The 16731-nt window shown below is 39.3% G+C and overlaps 2 protein-coding genes across 3 annotated transcripts; one reads left to right on the forward strand and one right to left on the reverse strand.

Moving 5' to 3' along the window:
* Positions 1–429: 429 nt before the first annotated feature.
* LOC130967576 (costars family protein) lies at positions 430–1404 on the reverse strand. The gene is made up of 2 exons (XM_057892498.1): positions 1324–1404; positions 430–597 (listed from the first exon to the last, which is right to left on the reverse strand). Exons 1-2 carry the CDS (start codon positions 1402–1404, stop codon positions 430–432), a joined length of 249 nt encoding a protein of 82 aa, XP_057748481.1.
* Positions 1405–1983: 579 nt separating this feature from the next.
* On the forward strand, positions 1984–9223 carry LOC130968972 (dynamin-related protein 3A-like). 2 transcript variants are annotated; one of them, XM_057894504.1, is made up of 20 exons: positions 1985–2508; positions 3217–3499; positions 3584–3612; positions 3706–3807; positions 4023–4091; positions 4177–4236; positions 4398–4511; positions 4659–4707; positions 4811–4920; positions 5327–5419; positions 5597–5689; positions 5769–5906; positions 6620–6733; positions 6850–6951; positions 7081–7123; positions 7210–7364; positions 7475–7621; positions 8091–8143; positions 8249–8348; positions 8658–9223. In XM_057894504.1, exons 1-20 carry the CDS (start codon positions 2125–2127, stop codon positions 8880–8882), a joined length of 2463 nt encoding a protein of 820 aa, XP_057750487.1. In that variant the 5' UTR covers positions 1985–2124; the 3' UTR covers positions 8883–9223. The 2 variants fall into 2 exon arrangements, with proteins under 2 accessions (XP_057750488.1, XP_057750487.1); XM_057894505.1 differs by lacking the exon at positions 7081–7123 and having other exon boundaries at positions 1984–2508; positions 6850–6904.
* Positions 9224–16731: the final 7508 nt, after the last annotated feature.

Here is a 16731-nt window from a genome sequence, read left to right on the forward strand (position 1 = left end):
AATTACCCCTAATTTTAATGTGCGTGAACATATCTCGATGAATATTTTAATGATCTCTCACATCTCAGGAAAGCAAAAAAGCATGTCAATTGTTCTTCGCCAATCCTTAAACGCTGTGAGCGGTGATTTGTCAAAACACTAATTTTAAAATTTGGGTGTCCTTTTAAAACAGAAAAAAAGTAATATAGCAGTTTTGCACTGTGAATACTCAATGGAAGGCTTCCTAATAGTTCCATAAAATCAAGGAAATCGATGTTGAGAATTATTGCATGTCAAAAAGATCACCCACGTATAGTGTGAACCAGAGATAAACATCTCAACGCTTATCCACATCATGTAAATTAGTGTTAAATGAATCATTAAAACAAGTTGGTGACCCTATCGGAAAAAGCATTCAAGTCCAAAGTGTAACAATTGAACAGCTGCAGCTTAAGGGGTAGGATTAAGAGTGATCTCCACATTGTCATGGACTCCTTGCAGGAGTAACTCTCCGTCATACGATACCACTTTCCGTTTTTTGGCTGCCCTTAGCGTTCCCACAAGTGCTTCAAATATATTTGCGCATTGATCATCGTTAAATAGTGTTCCAAATGTAACCTTCATAATACAAGCCATACTGTGGTCATTTAGATTATGCAATGCATTAGGGTATATGACATGAAACTTACACATACATGATACACGCTCATATACAGGCAAATAAATTCACTGCTATTTGCTCTGACATCGTCATGGACTTGTGCAACCAAAATATCACAATGCACTTGTTGATTACTATATTTTCTAGTGTATTACTGTGTGAGACAGTTTATAGCATTCAAACAGAACAAATTTCAGGTTTCTGTCAAGACTTCGATTACAGTTATGCACTACTTGTGCAGTCCTTTTCATTTATTTATTTTTGTCATTGAATATTTCAACTTCATTGTCAGCTTCAAAATTTCATAAGACATAATGAATCAAATCTATACGTTGGAGACTTGAAATGATAGCTTTCCCAAGAAAAACAAAACTATCTTCTTGGCTACTATCAAGTAAAATTCATGCATTTGGCACAACCAGAACTGATTATCATCCCTTCTGTTTTCATTTCGAGTGGTAGGCCTAGATCCATAGTTAGATACAAATGAATGAACATGAACATCTATTAGCGAATTAAAGTTATTAAGAATTTAAGATCCCATTTATATCACCAGAAGATCTAGAATGCTTGCATTGCATACACAAGTATGATGAAATGACTAATATTTTGATATTGGAATTCCATATTATTATATATATGGATAAGGAAGATCAAAATAAAAGAAGATCCGAATTGTAGACCTTGTAAGAACCATCTGTTTGGACCTGACCGAGCCTCTTGATCTCTTCTCTGAGGCGTTGAACCTCTTCTTCTACATTCATGATTGCAACAACAATATCTTCTCCTCAGGTTAGGATTTAGGAATTAGGATCACCACCACACACACAAGAAATTATCCTTTTTCACCGGGTGAACATTCTCTTCAGCCTCGCACTATTTTATACTTGAATATGCACTTTGTTATTAAAGTATAAAATGCATGGTGGACGTACGTAATTAACTATACACGATCAATAGTAAAAATGATTAATGCACTAATTATATTTATCCCAACATCTATCATAAAAAGCAATAAACTTGATAATAGAGGAAGAAACAATTTTTATAACTCAATTATGATTATTAATGAGAAATAATATTAAAAAATATCATATGACATTATATAAAGATAAATTATTACGAAGAGATGAAAATATAATAAAAATTTTATGATATAATACAAAAATAAAAGATTATGCCAACTAAAAAAAATCTTATGTAACAACATAAAGTCATAAAATAAAATTTAAATATCTAAAAATAATTGTAAAAATAAAATAAAATAGATGGGTCTTCTTAAAAAATAAAATAAAATGCAAGAAAAAAAAAAAAAAAACGTTCACTGCACGCATTTCTTACCTTGTGTGCAAGAAATTTCCTCTGGAATCAAACTCGTATCATTCAAAAAACCCCCCTCGCAGCTCAGAACTCACTCTACAACAACCACCATTCCGTTCTCTCGGAAATCCTAACCCTTTGCTTTCGATCATCATCCTCCTATCATGGCCGAAGACCATCACGGTGTTCCCTTTTCTCCTCCGTCGTCGTCCTCCTCGTCATCACCGGCTCCGCTTGGCTCGTCGGTGATATCTCTGGTGAACAGGCTGCAGGATATTTTCTCGCGCGTTGGGATACAGAACACCATCGAGCTGCCGCAGGTGGCGGTGGTAGGGAGCCAAAGCAGCGGTAAGTCGAGCGTTCTAGAGGCGTTGGTCGGACGCGACTTCCTTCCCCGCGGCAACGACATCTGCACCCGGCGGCCCCTCGTTCTTCAGCTTGTCCAGACCAAACGCCATCCCGACGGCACCGAAGAGGAGTTTGGAGAGTTTCTCCACCTTCCTGGCAGGAGGTTCCATGATTTCTCACAGATTCGCAGGGAGATTCAGGTATTTTCATTTTCATCATTATCTTTGAGTTGGAATGAATCTTTCTTTCTTGTTTAAAATTTATTTTATTCTATGTCTTGCATTTCTTGCTGAATTTTGAATCTGTGATTATGAGACGAAGTTGTAATGAATTAATGATGATGATGTTCTGTAGTTTTCTGGGTTTATAAACAATGAAATGGAGCAAACAAATGGTTGAGTGAATGCACAGTTTCAAACTAGAGGGAAATGAGTGTGTGTGGGTTTTGAATGTGATGTTTGGTGGATGATCACTGTTAGTTACTATGATATCGGTACTTTTGGCGGCTTATTGCTGTCTTGCTTGAAGGTTTGTTACTTTCTCTAACTGCTCTTTTTAACCGGGTTTAAGCTCGTGAAATAGAAACAGTTGAATTTGGAATGCCTGTGATTTTGGATGTTCTCTACTGTGTAATGCTCTTGATGGATTGATGAGGTACAGATGATGCGCTTTCTGTTGATTAATTGTCTTTCCTTTACAGCTTCTTTTAACTTGTGTATTTCCGTTTATCAACTTTTGAATTTCTTATGCCATGATAAACTAATTATTGTCTAGTGTGCATTACTCTTGATGGATTGGTAAGGTATTGACTGTGCGATAAATGTCCATTAGGTGTCTTTTCTTTGCTGCTTCTTTTAACTTGTATATTTTCCTTGATTAACTTTGTTTTATATTATTATTATCTATAGGCTGAAACCGATAAAGAAGCAGGAGATAATAAAGGAGTCTCAGATAAGCAGATTCGTCTAAAGATTTTTTCTCCAAATGTTCTGGATATCACACTTGTTGATCTTCCAGGCATAACAAAGGTTCCTGTTGGTGACCAGCCATCTGATATCGAAGCCCGAATCAGAACAATGATCATGTCATATATCAAAGTTCCCTCCTGTCTCATTCTAGCTGTCACACCAGCTAATTCGGATTTGGCTAATTCAGATGCTCTTCAGATGGCAGGAATTGCTGATCCGGATGGTGTGCTTTTGCTTCCTAATGCCTTAAGCTCTATTCTTTTCACATCTCTGTGATTGCTTTAAACTGTTTGTTGTTCTGTTGCAGGAAATAGAACGATTGGTGTAATCACAAAGGTCCAGTATACTCTTCCAACATACATTTGTGAAATATATAATATTATTTCCAAGTTCTAACAAGCTTAGGCGCTTGTATGGCCTGTCCTGCAGTTAGATATCATGGACAGGGGTACTGATGCCCGGAATCTGTTACTAGGAAAAGTTGTTCCTCTTCGACTTGGTTATGTGGGTGTTGTAAATCGTTGTCAGGAGGTAATGACACAATCATACTATGGTGAAGAGAGTGTTTGGTATTTTGGTACATTTGTCCGGTGCATATATTCTAATTGTTCAAATAAGTGACTAAATACACTTGTGCACACGAGCATTGATCTTCCTTAGAGAAAAAAAGAAGGCCCTAGTAAATTCCTTGATTAGCATGCTGGTCTTGCTGAAATCTAGTTGTCTATGTTCTCTCATCAAACCAGGATATTCTCTTGAATCGAAGTATAAAGGATGCTCTTGTTGCTGAAGAGAAGTTTTTCCGCAGTCGTCCTGTAAGGATGCACCACTTATTATTACTTTTGTTGTTGTTGATGCTGTTGTTTCTTGATTCACTTATTTTTCTTATTCTGTTTGTAGGTATACAGTGGTCTAGCAGACAGCTGTGGAATTCCTCAATTGGCAAAGAAATTGAACCAGGTTGAATCTCTGCAACCTTGAAAGCACAAATCAGCTTTGTATTTATTTGTGTCTATCTTCTTACTGAAAGACCGATCCTGCAAGACCAAACCATAAATTCTTATAAGATTGTGATTTCTGGACTTAAACTTGTTATATTTTCTCTTTACATATCTCTGCAGATTCTTGCACAGCATATAAAGACTGTTTTACCAGGTCTGAGAGCTCGTATAAGCACTTCGTTGGTTGCACTTGCCAAAGAGCATGCAAGCTATGGAGATCTCACAGAGTCCAAGGCATGTGTCAATATACAAAATTACAGAAGTGTTCCTATGACTTTCTTAAATATACTGTATAAAGTCCTTGTAAATAAAAGCAACATGCTTTCTTCTTTCACTGGGAAATTTATCTTATGTTATCTTGTATTTCTTTATCTCCAATAGGCTGGTCAGGGTGCTCTTCTCCTGAACATCCTTTCAAAATATTGTGATGGTACCTAATTATCTCTACTGTTTGACTTTTTATTCTTTCTTCAACCTTCACATTTCTTAGCTCCTTCAATCTTATCAATATTTTGTTTTCTTGTTGAAAACAGCATTTTCCTCCATGGTGGACGGGAAGAACGAAGAGATGTCCACTTCCGAGCTATCTGGTGGGGCAAGGATTCACTATATTTTCCAATCCATCTTTGTGAATAGTTTAGAGGTATAATCTGGTATTTACATGTGGCATAAAGCTCTAATAGGAAATGAGATATATCTATAAAGTGACACAAAGATGAGGATATGGATATTTCTAAGTTTTATGGCACCACATGACAAATTAGTATGAAATTAACTCAAAAACAAAGTTCTGAAGTTAGTTAGTTATTATAAAAATGTTTGTATTTATCTAGATACTATTTTCCATCTATCTAGCTTTAAAATTAAGTGTGAAAACTTGTAGTTAATAATGTCTAGTAGTGTCCATAAATTGTTCAACTTCTTTGCTCCACACATAACACACACATCAGGGGTGACAGCCTCATGTGGCCTTTGAACCTTGAGAAATTATATCTTGAGCGCTAGTTGCTCAGTCCTATTATGTTATGTGACTTTGTGTTATCCTGCAGGAGGTGGATCCATGTGAAGATCTGTCTGATGATGATATTCGTACTGCCATACACAATGCAACTGGACCTAGATCGGCATTGTTTGTTCCAGAAGTAGGTCTTTAAACTCTGTTATTTTATTGATGTTAATCTTCAAAATTTCCGGAGTTGAAGCTGATTTTTATTGATTCTTGTTTCGCATTTGTTTAGTTGAGACTACATTTCTATCCTATAATTTTTTCTTTCCTTCAATTTTGAGAACATACTTATCAATTATATTCAACTAATTAGGTCCCATTTGAAGTCCTCATAAAAAGGCAAATATCTCGTCTATTGGATCCGGGCATTCAGTGTGCCAGGTTTATATATGATGAATTAATGAAGGTATGTTTGATGTTTTCCATTGTCTCTCTCTCATTACTATCTTACAAGCATGCACCAAATTAAAATTATTTCTCTTCAGATCAGCCACCGCTGTATGGTCACTGAACTGCAGCGGTTTCCTTTCCTGAGAAAGCGCATTGATGAAGTTATTGGGAACTTCTTAAGAGAAGGACTTGCTCCCTCAGAGACAATGATTGCACATCTGATAGAAATGGAGGTTCGCCAAGATATTTAACTATGATGGATAAATGCATACTATCTCTACCTTCGATTGCAATTAAAAATAGTAGATGCTCAAATTCAGTTATGCAATCCATTTTAGATATGATTTCACTATGTCATCATCCTTGATTGCTGATGTCATAAATAATAACCTTTGCATTATTCATGCCATAACTTAAATATACCCGACTAAAACTGATTTATGTCATAATTGATATTGAAGGCAAATGTTGGAATGGAAATTATAGTAGTTTCACTGTTGATGTACTTCTGAATTTCAACTTTGGTTATTTCATGTATCTCTGATTTTTGTTGAAAACAGTTCCTGTTTTCCATAATCCTTGATATTTTCTTGCTGAATAGAATGAGTCAATTATTTATTAATTCTTAATGAAGTAGTTTGGGTGTAAAGTGAAGCCTTCATTTATTCAGATATGTCTCACTTAAGATTTTAAATTGATGGGATTCATAAATTTCATCTCTATTGGAATGAGTTTTACCCTTTGCTTGCTTCCTTGGTCAGTCATGGCTTGGTGTGCCATCTCAAAGTATTGATGATTTGTATTCTTTTGCTTGAAAATTCTAAGAATGAATATTGATTATGTTCTGGAACTTACAAGAACAATTTAACACTCCATGCCCCATGAGTGAATACTTATTCCATGTTCATCATGTCTTAGTCCATGTTCCAACTACTTGAATATACAGATGGATTACATAAACACTTCCCACCCAAATTTTATTGGTGGAAGTAAGGCATTAGAACTTGCAGCGCAACAGACGAAGAATTCTAGAGTTTCTCTGTCAGTTGCTCAAGTGAAGGTATAATTCTTATTATGGACTCTTATCCAGTTATGCTACATGCTTTTCATGCTAGCTGTGAACAAAAATTTATGCTCTTTTCCTTGTTCTAAAATTTTCTTATTAATTTTCAATAGGATGCTCTGGACTCTGATAAGGGACCAGCATCCGAAAGAAATGGGAAGTCACGAGGTATGCTTCCTCTTCCACGACAACCTAATGGAGTTGTGATTGATCCGGTGTGTAACTTTATCCTGTCATATATATGTACCTAAACCCTAAACCAAGATATGTATGTGTTTCTTTAGTTAGAAACCAAGGTATGCTAAATTAGTTTCTTGTTCTGGAACATCTTCGATAAAACACAGGGCAACCGTGTTCATTCAGATGTTGAAAAAGTGATACCTTCCGGTAATTCGTTTTTCTATTTGATGGTTGAATTTGTCTAGTAGACGTATGTGTTAAATTTTTTTATGCTTGAGGCTTTTTATCTCCAGGAAACGCTAGTGGTGGTGGATTGGGTTGGAGGCTCCCATTCGTGTTTGGTGATGGTGACAATCGTCCAGTTGTGAAGGAGAATACAGCTAGTAAACAACATATTGAACCAGTTCATGGTATGGAGCTATCATTCTCCATCATTCAATTGAGAGAGGTATGCAGATATGTATTGGCATATCATCTTTAGCTATATCAATACCTTCCATGCAGACACACACAGACACACATATTTTGTTTATTCTCAATGTGCTTTGGTTTCTGTAGCCCCCTCCTGTCTTGAGGCCATCTGAGAGCAGTTCGGAGACAGAAGCTATGGAAATCACAGTAACAAAGTTGCTTTTGACATCATACTATGACATTGTCAGGAAAAATGTCGAGGATCTTGTTCCTAAAGCAATTATGCACTTCTTGGTACTTCATATTTTTATTTCAATGTTTGCAAAATTTTGTTTTCAAATTAGATGTTGGAATAAAAATGTGAGAAATTTGTGATCTCCTGCTTTCTAATAGAAAAGGATGTTAGTATACAAATACAAAATTATACATATTCCCAATTTTCCTAATAAAATGGGACAGCCCAGTGCACAAGCGTACCGCGTTAAGGCATCTCTCTCCTATCAAAATTAGTGATATTTGATAGAAGGTTTTAAATTTAAAACCCATTAGATGATTTCTCCTAAAGCTTACTGCTTGTAGGCAGCCTTGTCTTTAGCATGGCCATAAATGTTGTAATTCTTGTAACATCTCTTGTTGATATCAGTATATCATTTGTGTGGAATTATTTTGGGCCAGGAGCCTATGAACTTTCATAGCATCCTATGAGATTCTATTTGCTAGTTGTTTTGAAGTGTATGAAGTAACATAACATAATGTTGATTAGGTAAATAATACCAAGAGAGAGCTACACAATGTGTTCATTCAAAAGCTGTACAGGTAACTGATGGTGATTTTGTCCTGCTAACTCAGATTGATTCTGGTGTCCATCTAAAAATTGTCTCTTGTATGCTGATTGTGTTTGTTGTGTTACATACGTACCAGAGAGGATCTGTTTGAAGAGATGTTGCAAGAACCTGAGGAGATTGCCAAGAAAAGAAAACGATGCCAAGAGCTTCTCCGTGCCTTTCAACAGGCTTTTAGGGTGGGTGATTTTCATAATTTGGTCAGCGTTGTTCTGTTTGTGTGCTGTTTTACAACATATTTGATTCTCTCTAATGGTTGGTCTCTTTGATTTCTGTGAAGGTGTTCATGTTCTTTGGTGTAAACATGAACTTCGCATCCATACTGGGTTCATATATTGTTTCATAAAATTAGTTTGGTTCACGTTGATTCAAGTTGTTGAATGTTGTTTCACTTTATATTCTAGGCCATAATAATGGCTAGCCTTGATTTCCCCTTAATCGTTGGCCATGGTTTTCTGTTGTCTGATGACTGTACTTTCTATTGGCAGGACTTGGACGAACTACCACTTGAAGCCGAAACAGTAGAAAGAGGATACAGTTTGGCTGAATCAGCTGGCATGCCTAAAATTCATGGACTGCCAACTTCATCAATGTATAGTTCGGGGGATTACTATTCAGCTTCTCCCAATAACCAGAAGTTTAAGAAATCTTCACATTCTGGGGAACTTAGATCAAGTTTAGATTCAAATGGAAGTTGGGGAGCATATATGTAAGTTTTTCCCTCCCGCATGTGTGACGTATGAAGCTAGCTGAAGCCCTTGTAGGTAGTAGTATCTCAAAGGAATTTGACTTGAGCCATTTTTATTTTTTCATTTGTTTAAGCTGTGGCAATTTTTTGGGTTTTGGAACCCTTGACTGCCGAAGCTAGACTTACATTCAATTACCGTTTCTGAATAAAATGGTTATTGAATGTTGGTCACTGCTCATTTTTACACTAGAGTTTTCCTTTTTTCCAATGTTCTAGGCTCCTGCAAAGAATAAGGGGAGCGTATATGACCTTGCACAGTTTCCACTATCGTTTTCATTAAACATCCATGATAATCTTTTTGTTAAATAGTCAGAAATTGTTCATAGCGTCCTTTAGTATGTATGGATGTTGTTCGGTACAATATATATATAGCAGACATATTAACTGTTAGACGGCAAATTCAGACTATTTTAATCCTCTTTTGCTGTAACTTCTGTTTTTAAAATTTTTAAGACTAGTGTTATTGTTTTAGGAGTAATCTTCTCTCAGATTTAGAATATTTTCTTCTATTTTTTTTCCGTTTTTTTTTTCCTTTTGAGAGGGTCCCATGTTGACGATCATTAGTGATTTATTCTGGGATTCATCTCTTATGAATAACTTCTATTTTCGTCAATAAGAAAAGTAAATGCAGTGGAATATAAATGCATGTAAAACTCAAGAGACAATAACTAGTTGCTGTATATAGGGAATGTATTTAGCTGAAAAAGTTATTGTCAGATAAAAAAAAAACTATTTGACATAAATTTATAATGCCATATAATCTATTTTTAGATCATTTTTTTATTATAAAAACTAGTTGATAAATGACATGAATGACATGTCAATTTTTTCACTGATTACTGTTATAAAACTAATTTATAATGTCTGTTAATCACATAAGATTTTGAATAACTTTTTAAACAGTAGGTGAAAGAAATATAACATATTGATCTGTTTTTATTGACAACGGGGCCCAAAATGCAAAAAAGAAAAAAAATTGTAATGAAACAATCTTAGGACGATGCACACCCCGAAATATAAACTCAACAGCTAAAGAAAGAAAAAAAATGGGATGGTATAAATAAATCCGTGACATGACCAAGTTATTTTGATAATAAAGTTCAAGTAAGTTTAGCAAGAACGGATCCAAGAGCAGAGGGCCTTGGCCCTCTTAATGTTTTTGAAGAAAAGTTAACAATTTTAATTATATAAAATTATTATTGTTCCTACCCTGGCCCAATAATAAAGGCTCAGGTCCAAATAAAAGGCCTAGTCCAGAGGATTGAGCCTTACTAAGCACCAACCTTCACGCTAGAAGTCGGTGCCAAACTCGACTTACTCCCAAGAAGTCGGGACGAAGAATAGTTGGCAGAGAAGCACTCATTCAAACGAGTAACTGCCCCTAAAATCTCTCTAACCACTTTATCGAGCCATATCTTAACCTCCCTAAGATAATGGGACGGTTAACACCCTAAAAATATGGCACTACTCCAACGGTGGTTATTAGCTCGCCACTATAAATACACTGACACCCCTCAGGTATCTCTAAGCCCAATACTCTCTAGACCTGCTCACACCCTTGCTAACTTAGGCATCAGAGTGTCTTTGCAGGTACCACCCCCATTCATTCACGAGCACAAGTCAGAAGGAGGCTCCAACGTGCAAACTAGCTCAGAAGCCACCACCCGCGGACGATTGGGCCATCCAATTCCATCCAGTCCATCAATCTCTGGTTACCCACCGTAACATTGGCGCCGTTGCCGGGGACCTGAGAGATCATCCAACGATGGCAGATAGATCCCACGAAGAAGGCCATGTGGAGACAGATTCTGAACAAGAGAATCTGGACACAGGCAACAACGATGTGGACCTCACCCTCCACCAAGAAATCGATAATCAACACAGGGAAGGCACTTCCGGAATAAAGAATCCGAAGGTAAACTCCTCAGAAGGGCGCGAGTCAGAAAAAGAAGGACCACCCCATGTAACTGAACTCATGGGATTAGTCCACAGCCGCCTGGAACAATTAGAGCAGGAGCGAGAGCGACAAAAGGAAACTGAAAAGAGCCTAAAAGAGGAGATGGAACGACGAAAAGAGTTAGAAAGAAAGCTCTTACAGTTGGAATCCTCCCTCAAAAGTCGCAACTCCCGCGACGAACAAGAAGAACCACCCTTAGGTGGGGAGGATCCCTTCAGCGAGGACATCATGAGGGCTAAAGTTCCGAGAAACTTCAAAAGCCCTGATATGGACCTCTATGACGGGACCACGGATCCAAAGCATCACCTGAGCAACTTCAAAAGCCGGATGTACATAGCTGATGCTTCCGACGCTACACGATGCAAAGCCTTCCCGACCACTCTATCGAAAGCAGCGATGAAGTGGTTCGATAGCCTCCCCCCGAGGTCGGTTACTAGTTTTGAAGACCTCTCAAGGAAGTTTTTGATGAGGTTCTCAATCCAGAAAGACAAAGTGAAACATGCACCGAGCCTCCTGGGAATAAAACAGGAGATCGGAGAATCTTTGCGAGCCTATATGGAAAGATTCAACAAAGCATGTTTGGAGATTCAAGACCTGCCCACAAAGGCAGTCATAATGGGATTAGTCAATGGACTCAGAGAAGGCCCCTTCTCGCAGTCCATATCTAAAAGACATCCCGTTTCTCTAAGTGATGTACAGGAAAGAGCTGAAAAGTACATCAATATGGAGGAAAACGCCAAACTAAGAGACCTGAGTTGGCGACCTGGGCCCCCTCCCTCAACAAAAGAGAGGGAAAGGGAAACCAAGAAAAAGGAAGAACTCGGTCTCAAAAGGCCAAGAAAATATCACTCTTATACTCCTCTGAAAGTCTCTATAGTGGACGTATACAGAGAGATTTGTAACACTGAGAGATTGCCACCCCCTAGACCCATTAAAAATAAAAAAGGGGGAAGCCGCAACGATTACTGCGAGTACCATAAGATATATGGTCACTCCACAAACGACTGTTACGACCTTAAAAATGTGATAGAAAAGCTGGCTAGAGAAGGTCGGCTTGATAGATATCTCATAGAAAGGTCGGACGGTCACGGAAAGAGAAAGCGAGACGACATGGATAGAAGAGACCCACCGCCGCAGACACTAGAGAGACATATCCACATGATCTCAGGAGGGTTCGCGGGAGGAGGACTCACCAAATCCTCTCACAAAAGACATCTCAAAAGAGTCTATCAGGTCGGGGAAGAGTCATCCGACCTCCCTACCATTTCATTCACAAAAGAAGATGGGCAAGGAATAATCCCTGGACATGATGATCCAGTAGTGATAACCATGATCCTAGCAAATGCCCATCTCCACAGAACCCTAGTAGACCAAGGAAGCTCGGCGGACATCCTTTTTAAGCCCGCTTTCGACAAACTAGGGTTAGATGAGAAAGAATTAAGAGCCTACCCCGACACCCTATACGGATTAGGGGACACGCCAATAAAACCACTAGGATTTTTGCCCCTTCACACTACTTTTGGAAAAGGGGAAAAATCAAAGACTCTGAGTATAGACTTCATAGTCATTGATGGGGGGTCAGCATATAATGCTTTAATCGGCAGAGCTACCCTCAATCGACTCGGAGCAGTGGTATCTACTCCCCACCTCTGCATGAAATTCCCAACCTCATCCGGAATAGCAACGGTAAAGGGAGATCAAAAGTTGGCAAGGAAGTGCTACAATGAAAGCCTAAACCTAAGAGGAAAGGGCAGAGAAGTTAACACAATAGAGCTCGGTGGCACAAGGGCCAGAGAAGAGCTGCGACCACAACCGGGAGGAAAAACCGAGGAGATACAGGTTGGTAAAGAGGAAGGGAAGAACACTCATATAGGAGCCAACCTAGGGGAAACTCTAAAACAAGGGTTGACTAGGCTCCTAAGAGATAATTCCGACCTCTTCGCCTGGAAGGCCTCTGACATGCCTGGGATTGACCCCGAGCTCATGTCCCACAAGCTCTCGGTTTATCCAGGATCCCGACCTGTACAACAAAGAAGACGCAAGCTCGGTCCAGAACGAGCCCTAATAGTAGAAGAACAAGTACAGGCACTCCTGGAAGCTGGCTTCATCAGAGAAGTCAAATACCCAACATGGCTAGCCAATGTAGTGCTAGTCAAAAAACAGAATGGCAAATGGAGAATGTGTGTCGACTACACCGACTTAAATAAGGCATGTCCCAAGGACCCTTATCCCCTGCCAAGTATTGATAACCTAGTAGACTCTAGCTCGGGGTACCAATACTTATCATTTATGGACGCCCACTCAGGATATAATCAAATCCCAATGTATGAGCCAGACCAAGAGAAAACATCATTCATCACACCCAGAGCTAATTTCTGCTACGTGGTCATGCCATTCGGATTAAAGAATGCGGGGGCCACATATCAAAAGTTGATGAATAAAGTGTTTTCCCCTCATCTGGGGAGCCTAATGGAAGTATACGTCGACGACATGCTGGTAAAAACAAAGAAAGAAGACGACCTCTTGACAGACCTCTCGCAAGTCTTCGACACCATAAGGCTGCACGGGATGAGATTAAATCCCGCAAAGTGCGCCTTCGCAGTGGAAGCAGGGAAATTTCTAGGGTTTATGCTAACACAAAGAGGGATCAAAGCCAATCCCGACAAGTGCAGAGCCATCCTAGAAATGAAAAGTCCGACTTGTCTGAGAGAAGTCCAGCAGTTAAATGGCCGACTTGCAGCCCTCTCCAGATTCTTGGCAGGTTCGGCACTGAAATCCCTTCCACTATTTTCCTTATTAAGAAAGGGATGCCAGTTCGAATGGACTCCTGAATGCGAGGAGGCATTTCAGGAGTTCAAAAAGTTTTTAAGCCAACCTCCTATTCTAACCCGACCCGTACTTGGGAAAGACCTCGTCCTGTACTTATCCGTAGCAAACAAGGTTGTCTCGTCAGCCCTGATAAAAGAAGACGAGGTCGGGCAACATCCAGTCTACTTCATCAGCAAAGTTCTACAAGGCCCCGAACTAAGGTACCACAAACTAGAAAAATTTGCTTACTCCTTAGTAGTAGCCTCACGAAGGTTACGACCTTACTTTCAAGCTCACACCATAAAAGTCCGTACGAACCAACCCATGAAGCAAATCCTCCAAAAGACGGATATTGCAGGGAGAATGGTTCAATGGGCAATAGAGCTCTCCGAGTTCGACTTAAGATATGAAACTCGGACAGCGATCAAAGCTCAATGCCTCGCCGACTTCGTTGCAGAATACGCAGGGGATCAGGAGGAAAAACCAACTACATGGGAACTCTATGTAGATGGATCCTCCAACAAAACGGGAAGCGGTGCAGGCATAATATTGGCGGATGAAAGAGGAACCCAGATAGAGGTTTCCTTAAAATTTGAATTTCCGGCTTCAAATAATCAGGCAGAATATGAAGCCTTGATTGCTGGACTAAAACTAGCAGAAGAAGTCGGTGCTACAAAGGTGATGATATACAGCGACTCACAAGTGGTGACCTCCCAGATAAGTGGAGAATATCAGGCAAAAGACCCAAATATGAAGAGGTACTTGGAAAAAACTTTGGAGTACCTTGGGCGTTTTGAGGAAACCGAGGTCAAACACATAACTCGGGATCTAAACAGCAGAGCAGACGCCCTATCCAAGTTAGCAAGTACCAAACCAGGAGGGAACAACAGAAGCCTGATCCAAGAAATCCTCCAGGAACCCTCAGTAATAAAAGATAAACAAGAAGTACTTGAGGTAGTCGGTTTAAACCTCGGATGGATGAACCCCTTAGTTGAATACATGAAATTCGACATCCTCCCTAAAGAGGAGAAAGAAGCTAAAAAGATCCGAAGGGAAGCACAACACTACACCTTGGTGAGAAATATCCTCTACAGAAGGGGGATATCAACATCATTGTTAAAGTGTGTACCGACCTCAAGAACCACCGAGGTATTGGAGGAAATACATAGCAGAATCTGCGGAAATCATCTCGGAGCAAGGTCACTAGCCAGGAAAGTAGTCCGAGCTGGATTCTATTGGCCGACCTTGTAGAAAGATGCCACAGAATTTGTGAAAAAATGTCAACCATGTCAAATGCATGCAAATTTTCACGTGGCTCCACCAGAAGAGCTTATCAGTATCACTTCTCCATGGCCTTTTGCAAAATGGGGAATGGATTTGTTAGGTCCTTTTCCCCAAGCGCCTGGACAAGTCAAATACCTGATCGTGGGAATAGATTATTTCACAAAGTGGATAGAAGCAGAACCATTGGCCACCATCATCGCTCAAAGAAGTCGGAGGTTCCTCTACAAAAATATCATCACAAGATATGGGATACCTTATTCCATCACTACGGATAATGGAACCCAATTCATCGATGCTACCTTCAGAAGCTTAGTAGCCAGTATGAAAATCAAACATCAGTTCACCTCGGTGGAGCACCCACAAGCCAATGGGCAAGCCGAGACAGCCAACAAAGTCATACTGGCAGGACTAAAGAAGAGACTGCAAGAAGCAAAAGGAGCTTGGGCTGAAGAGCTCCCTCAAGTGCTATGGGCCTACAGGACAACACCCAAATCCGCCACGGGAGAAACACCCTTCCGACTAGTCTATGGTGTGGAGGCAATGATACCAATAGAAATCAATGAGCAAAGCCCAAGGGTAATTCTCCATGACAAGATCGGAAACATACAGGGGCACAAAGAGGAGCTCGACCTGCTCCCCGAAGTCCGAGAAGATGCCCAGATAAGAGAAGCAGTGTTAAAGCAAAGGATGACTGCAAGGTACAACAAAAAAGTCATTCGAAGAACATTTGCTCCAGATGATTTGGTCTTAATCAGAAACGACATTGGAGTCAACAAATCAGGAGAAGGAAAGCTCGCCGCAAATTGGAAGGGACCATACAAAGTCAATGAAGTTTTAGGAAAAGGTTATTATAAAATAATCGACCTGAACGGCACTGAGCTCCCGAGGTCGTGGCATGCTTGTAACATGAAAAGGTACTACAGCTAAAAGCGAACTCTACTCCCTGATGTACTCTTTTCCCAACTTCATGATTTTTTCCCAAAAGGGTTTTTTCCGGAGAAGGGTTTTTAACGAGGCATCATAGTAGAGGCTAAGGGAAATAGACTATTAAAACCCTTAGTAGCAAAAAGGTACCTCCCCGATTAATAAAGATCTTTTTCATCTACGATATCTCTTATAAAATCCTTTTCAGTTTTTATTTTCTAAGTCTTTCTACGAAATGCGCCGACTTAAACTCGACAAAACGTGAAAATCCCATGAACCGACCTAAATGGTCGTCAGGATAAAACGACGAGGTACAAGTCGGTGTAAAGAGGTTATAAGAAGTCGATCGTAAGAACTCGGGAAAAAATCCGACTCATAAGTCGAAACGAGATCCCGAGTAGAAAAGCTCGGGAATACTTCGATCCGTAAATCGGAGTGAAGGACCGAGTAGAAGAAAAACACATCGCGAAAATAACCTAAGTCATGAGAACTCACTAAAACTAAGTTGAGTATGAGGGATAACGAAAAGAGATAGGAAAACCTAGGAAGAAGTTTAAAGGCTGTCCCAAAAGTCCTTAAACAAAAAAGCTCAGAAAAACAAATGAGCCAAAAAGAAAGGTTTTCAAGAAAAAGTCAAGGGGAATTCAGAAAATCAAAAAGACATACACGCATAAGGTAACTAAAACCCTTATCCAAAAAAGGGTATTTATTTTGTTAAGTTAAAACCCTTATTAAAAAGGGCACGCATAAAAATTTTTTTTTGTTTACGGCCTCAAAAGGCCAAAGAAAATTGTTCAGACTAGAAATAAATAGAGTTTAAAAAACGGGGGCCCACAGGCCG

This window comes from Arachis stenosperma, chromosome 3 (assembly GCF_014773155.1).
Source record: "Arachis stenosperma cultivar V10309 chromosome 3, arast.V10309.gnm1.PFL2, whole genome shotgun sequence".
Lineage (NCBI taxonomy): Eukaryota > Viridiplantae > Streptophyta > Magnoliopsida > Fabales > Fabaceae > Arachis > Arachis stenosperma.

Coding starts and splice junctions, on each gene's coding strand:
- LOC130967576 (XM_057892498.1), bottom strand. CDS start 1,404: ATGAATGTAGAAGAAGAGGTTCAACGCCTCAGAGAAGAGATCAAGAGG. Junction 598..1,323: donor AAACAGATGGTTCTTACAAG/GTCTACAATTCG, acceptor TGTATTATGAAG/GTTACATTTGGAACACTATT.
- LOC130968972 (XM_057894504.1), top strand. CDS start 2,125: ATGGCCGAAGACCATCACGGTGTTCCCTTTTCTCCTCCGTCGTCGTCC. Junction 4,708..4,810: donor CCTTTCAAAATATTGTGATG/GTACCTAATTAT, acceptor TGTTGAAAACAG/CATTTTCCTCCATGGTGGAC. Junction 7,622..8,090: donor AAGCAATTATGCACTTCTTG/GTACTTCATATT, acceptor AATGTTGATTAG/GTAAATAATACCAAGAGAGA.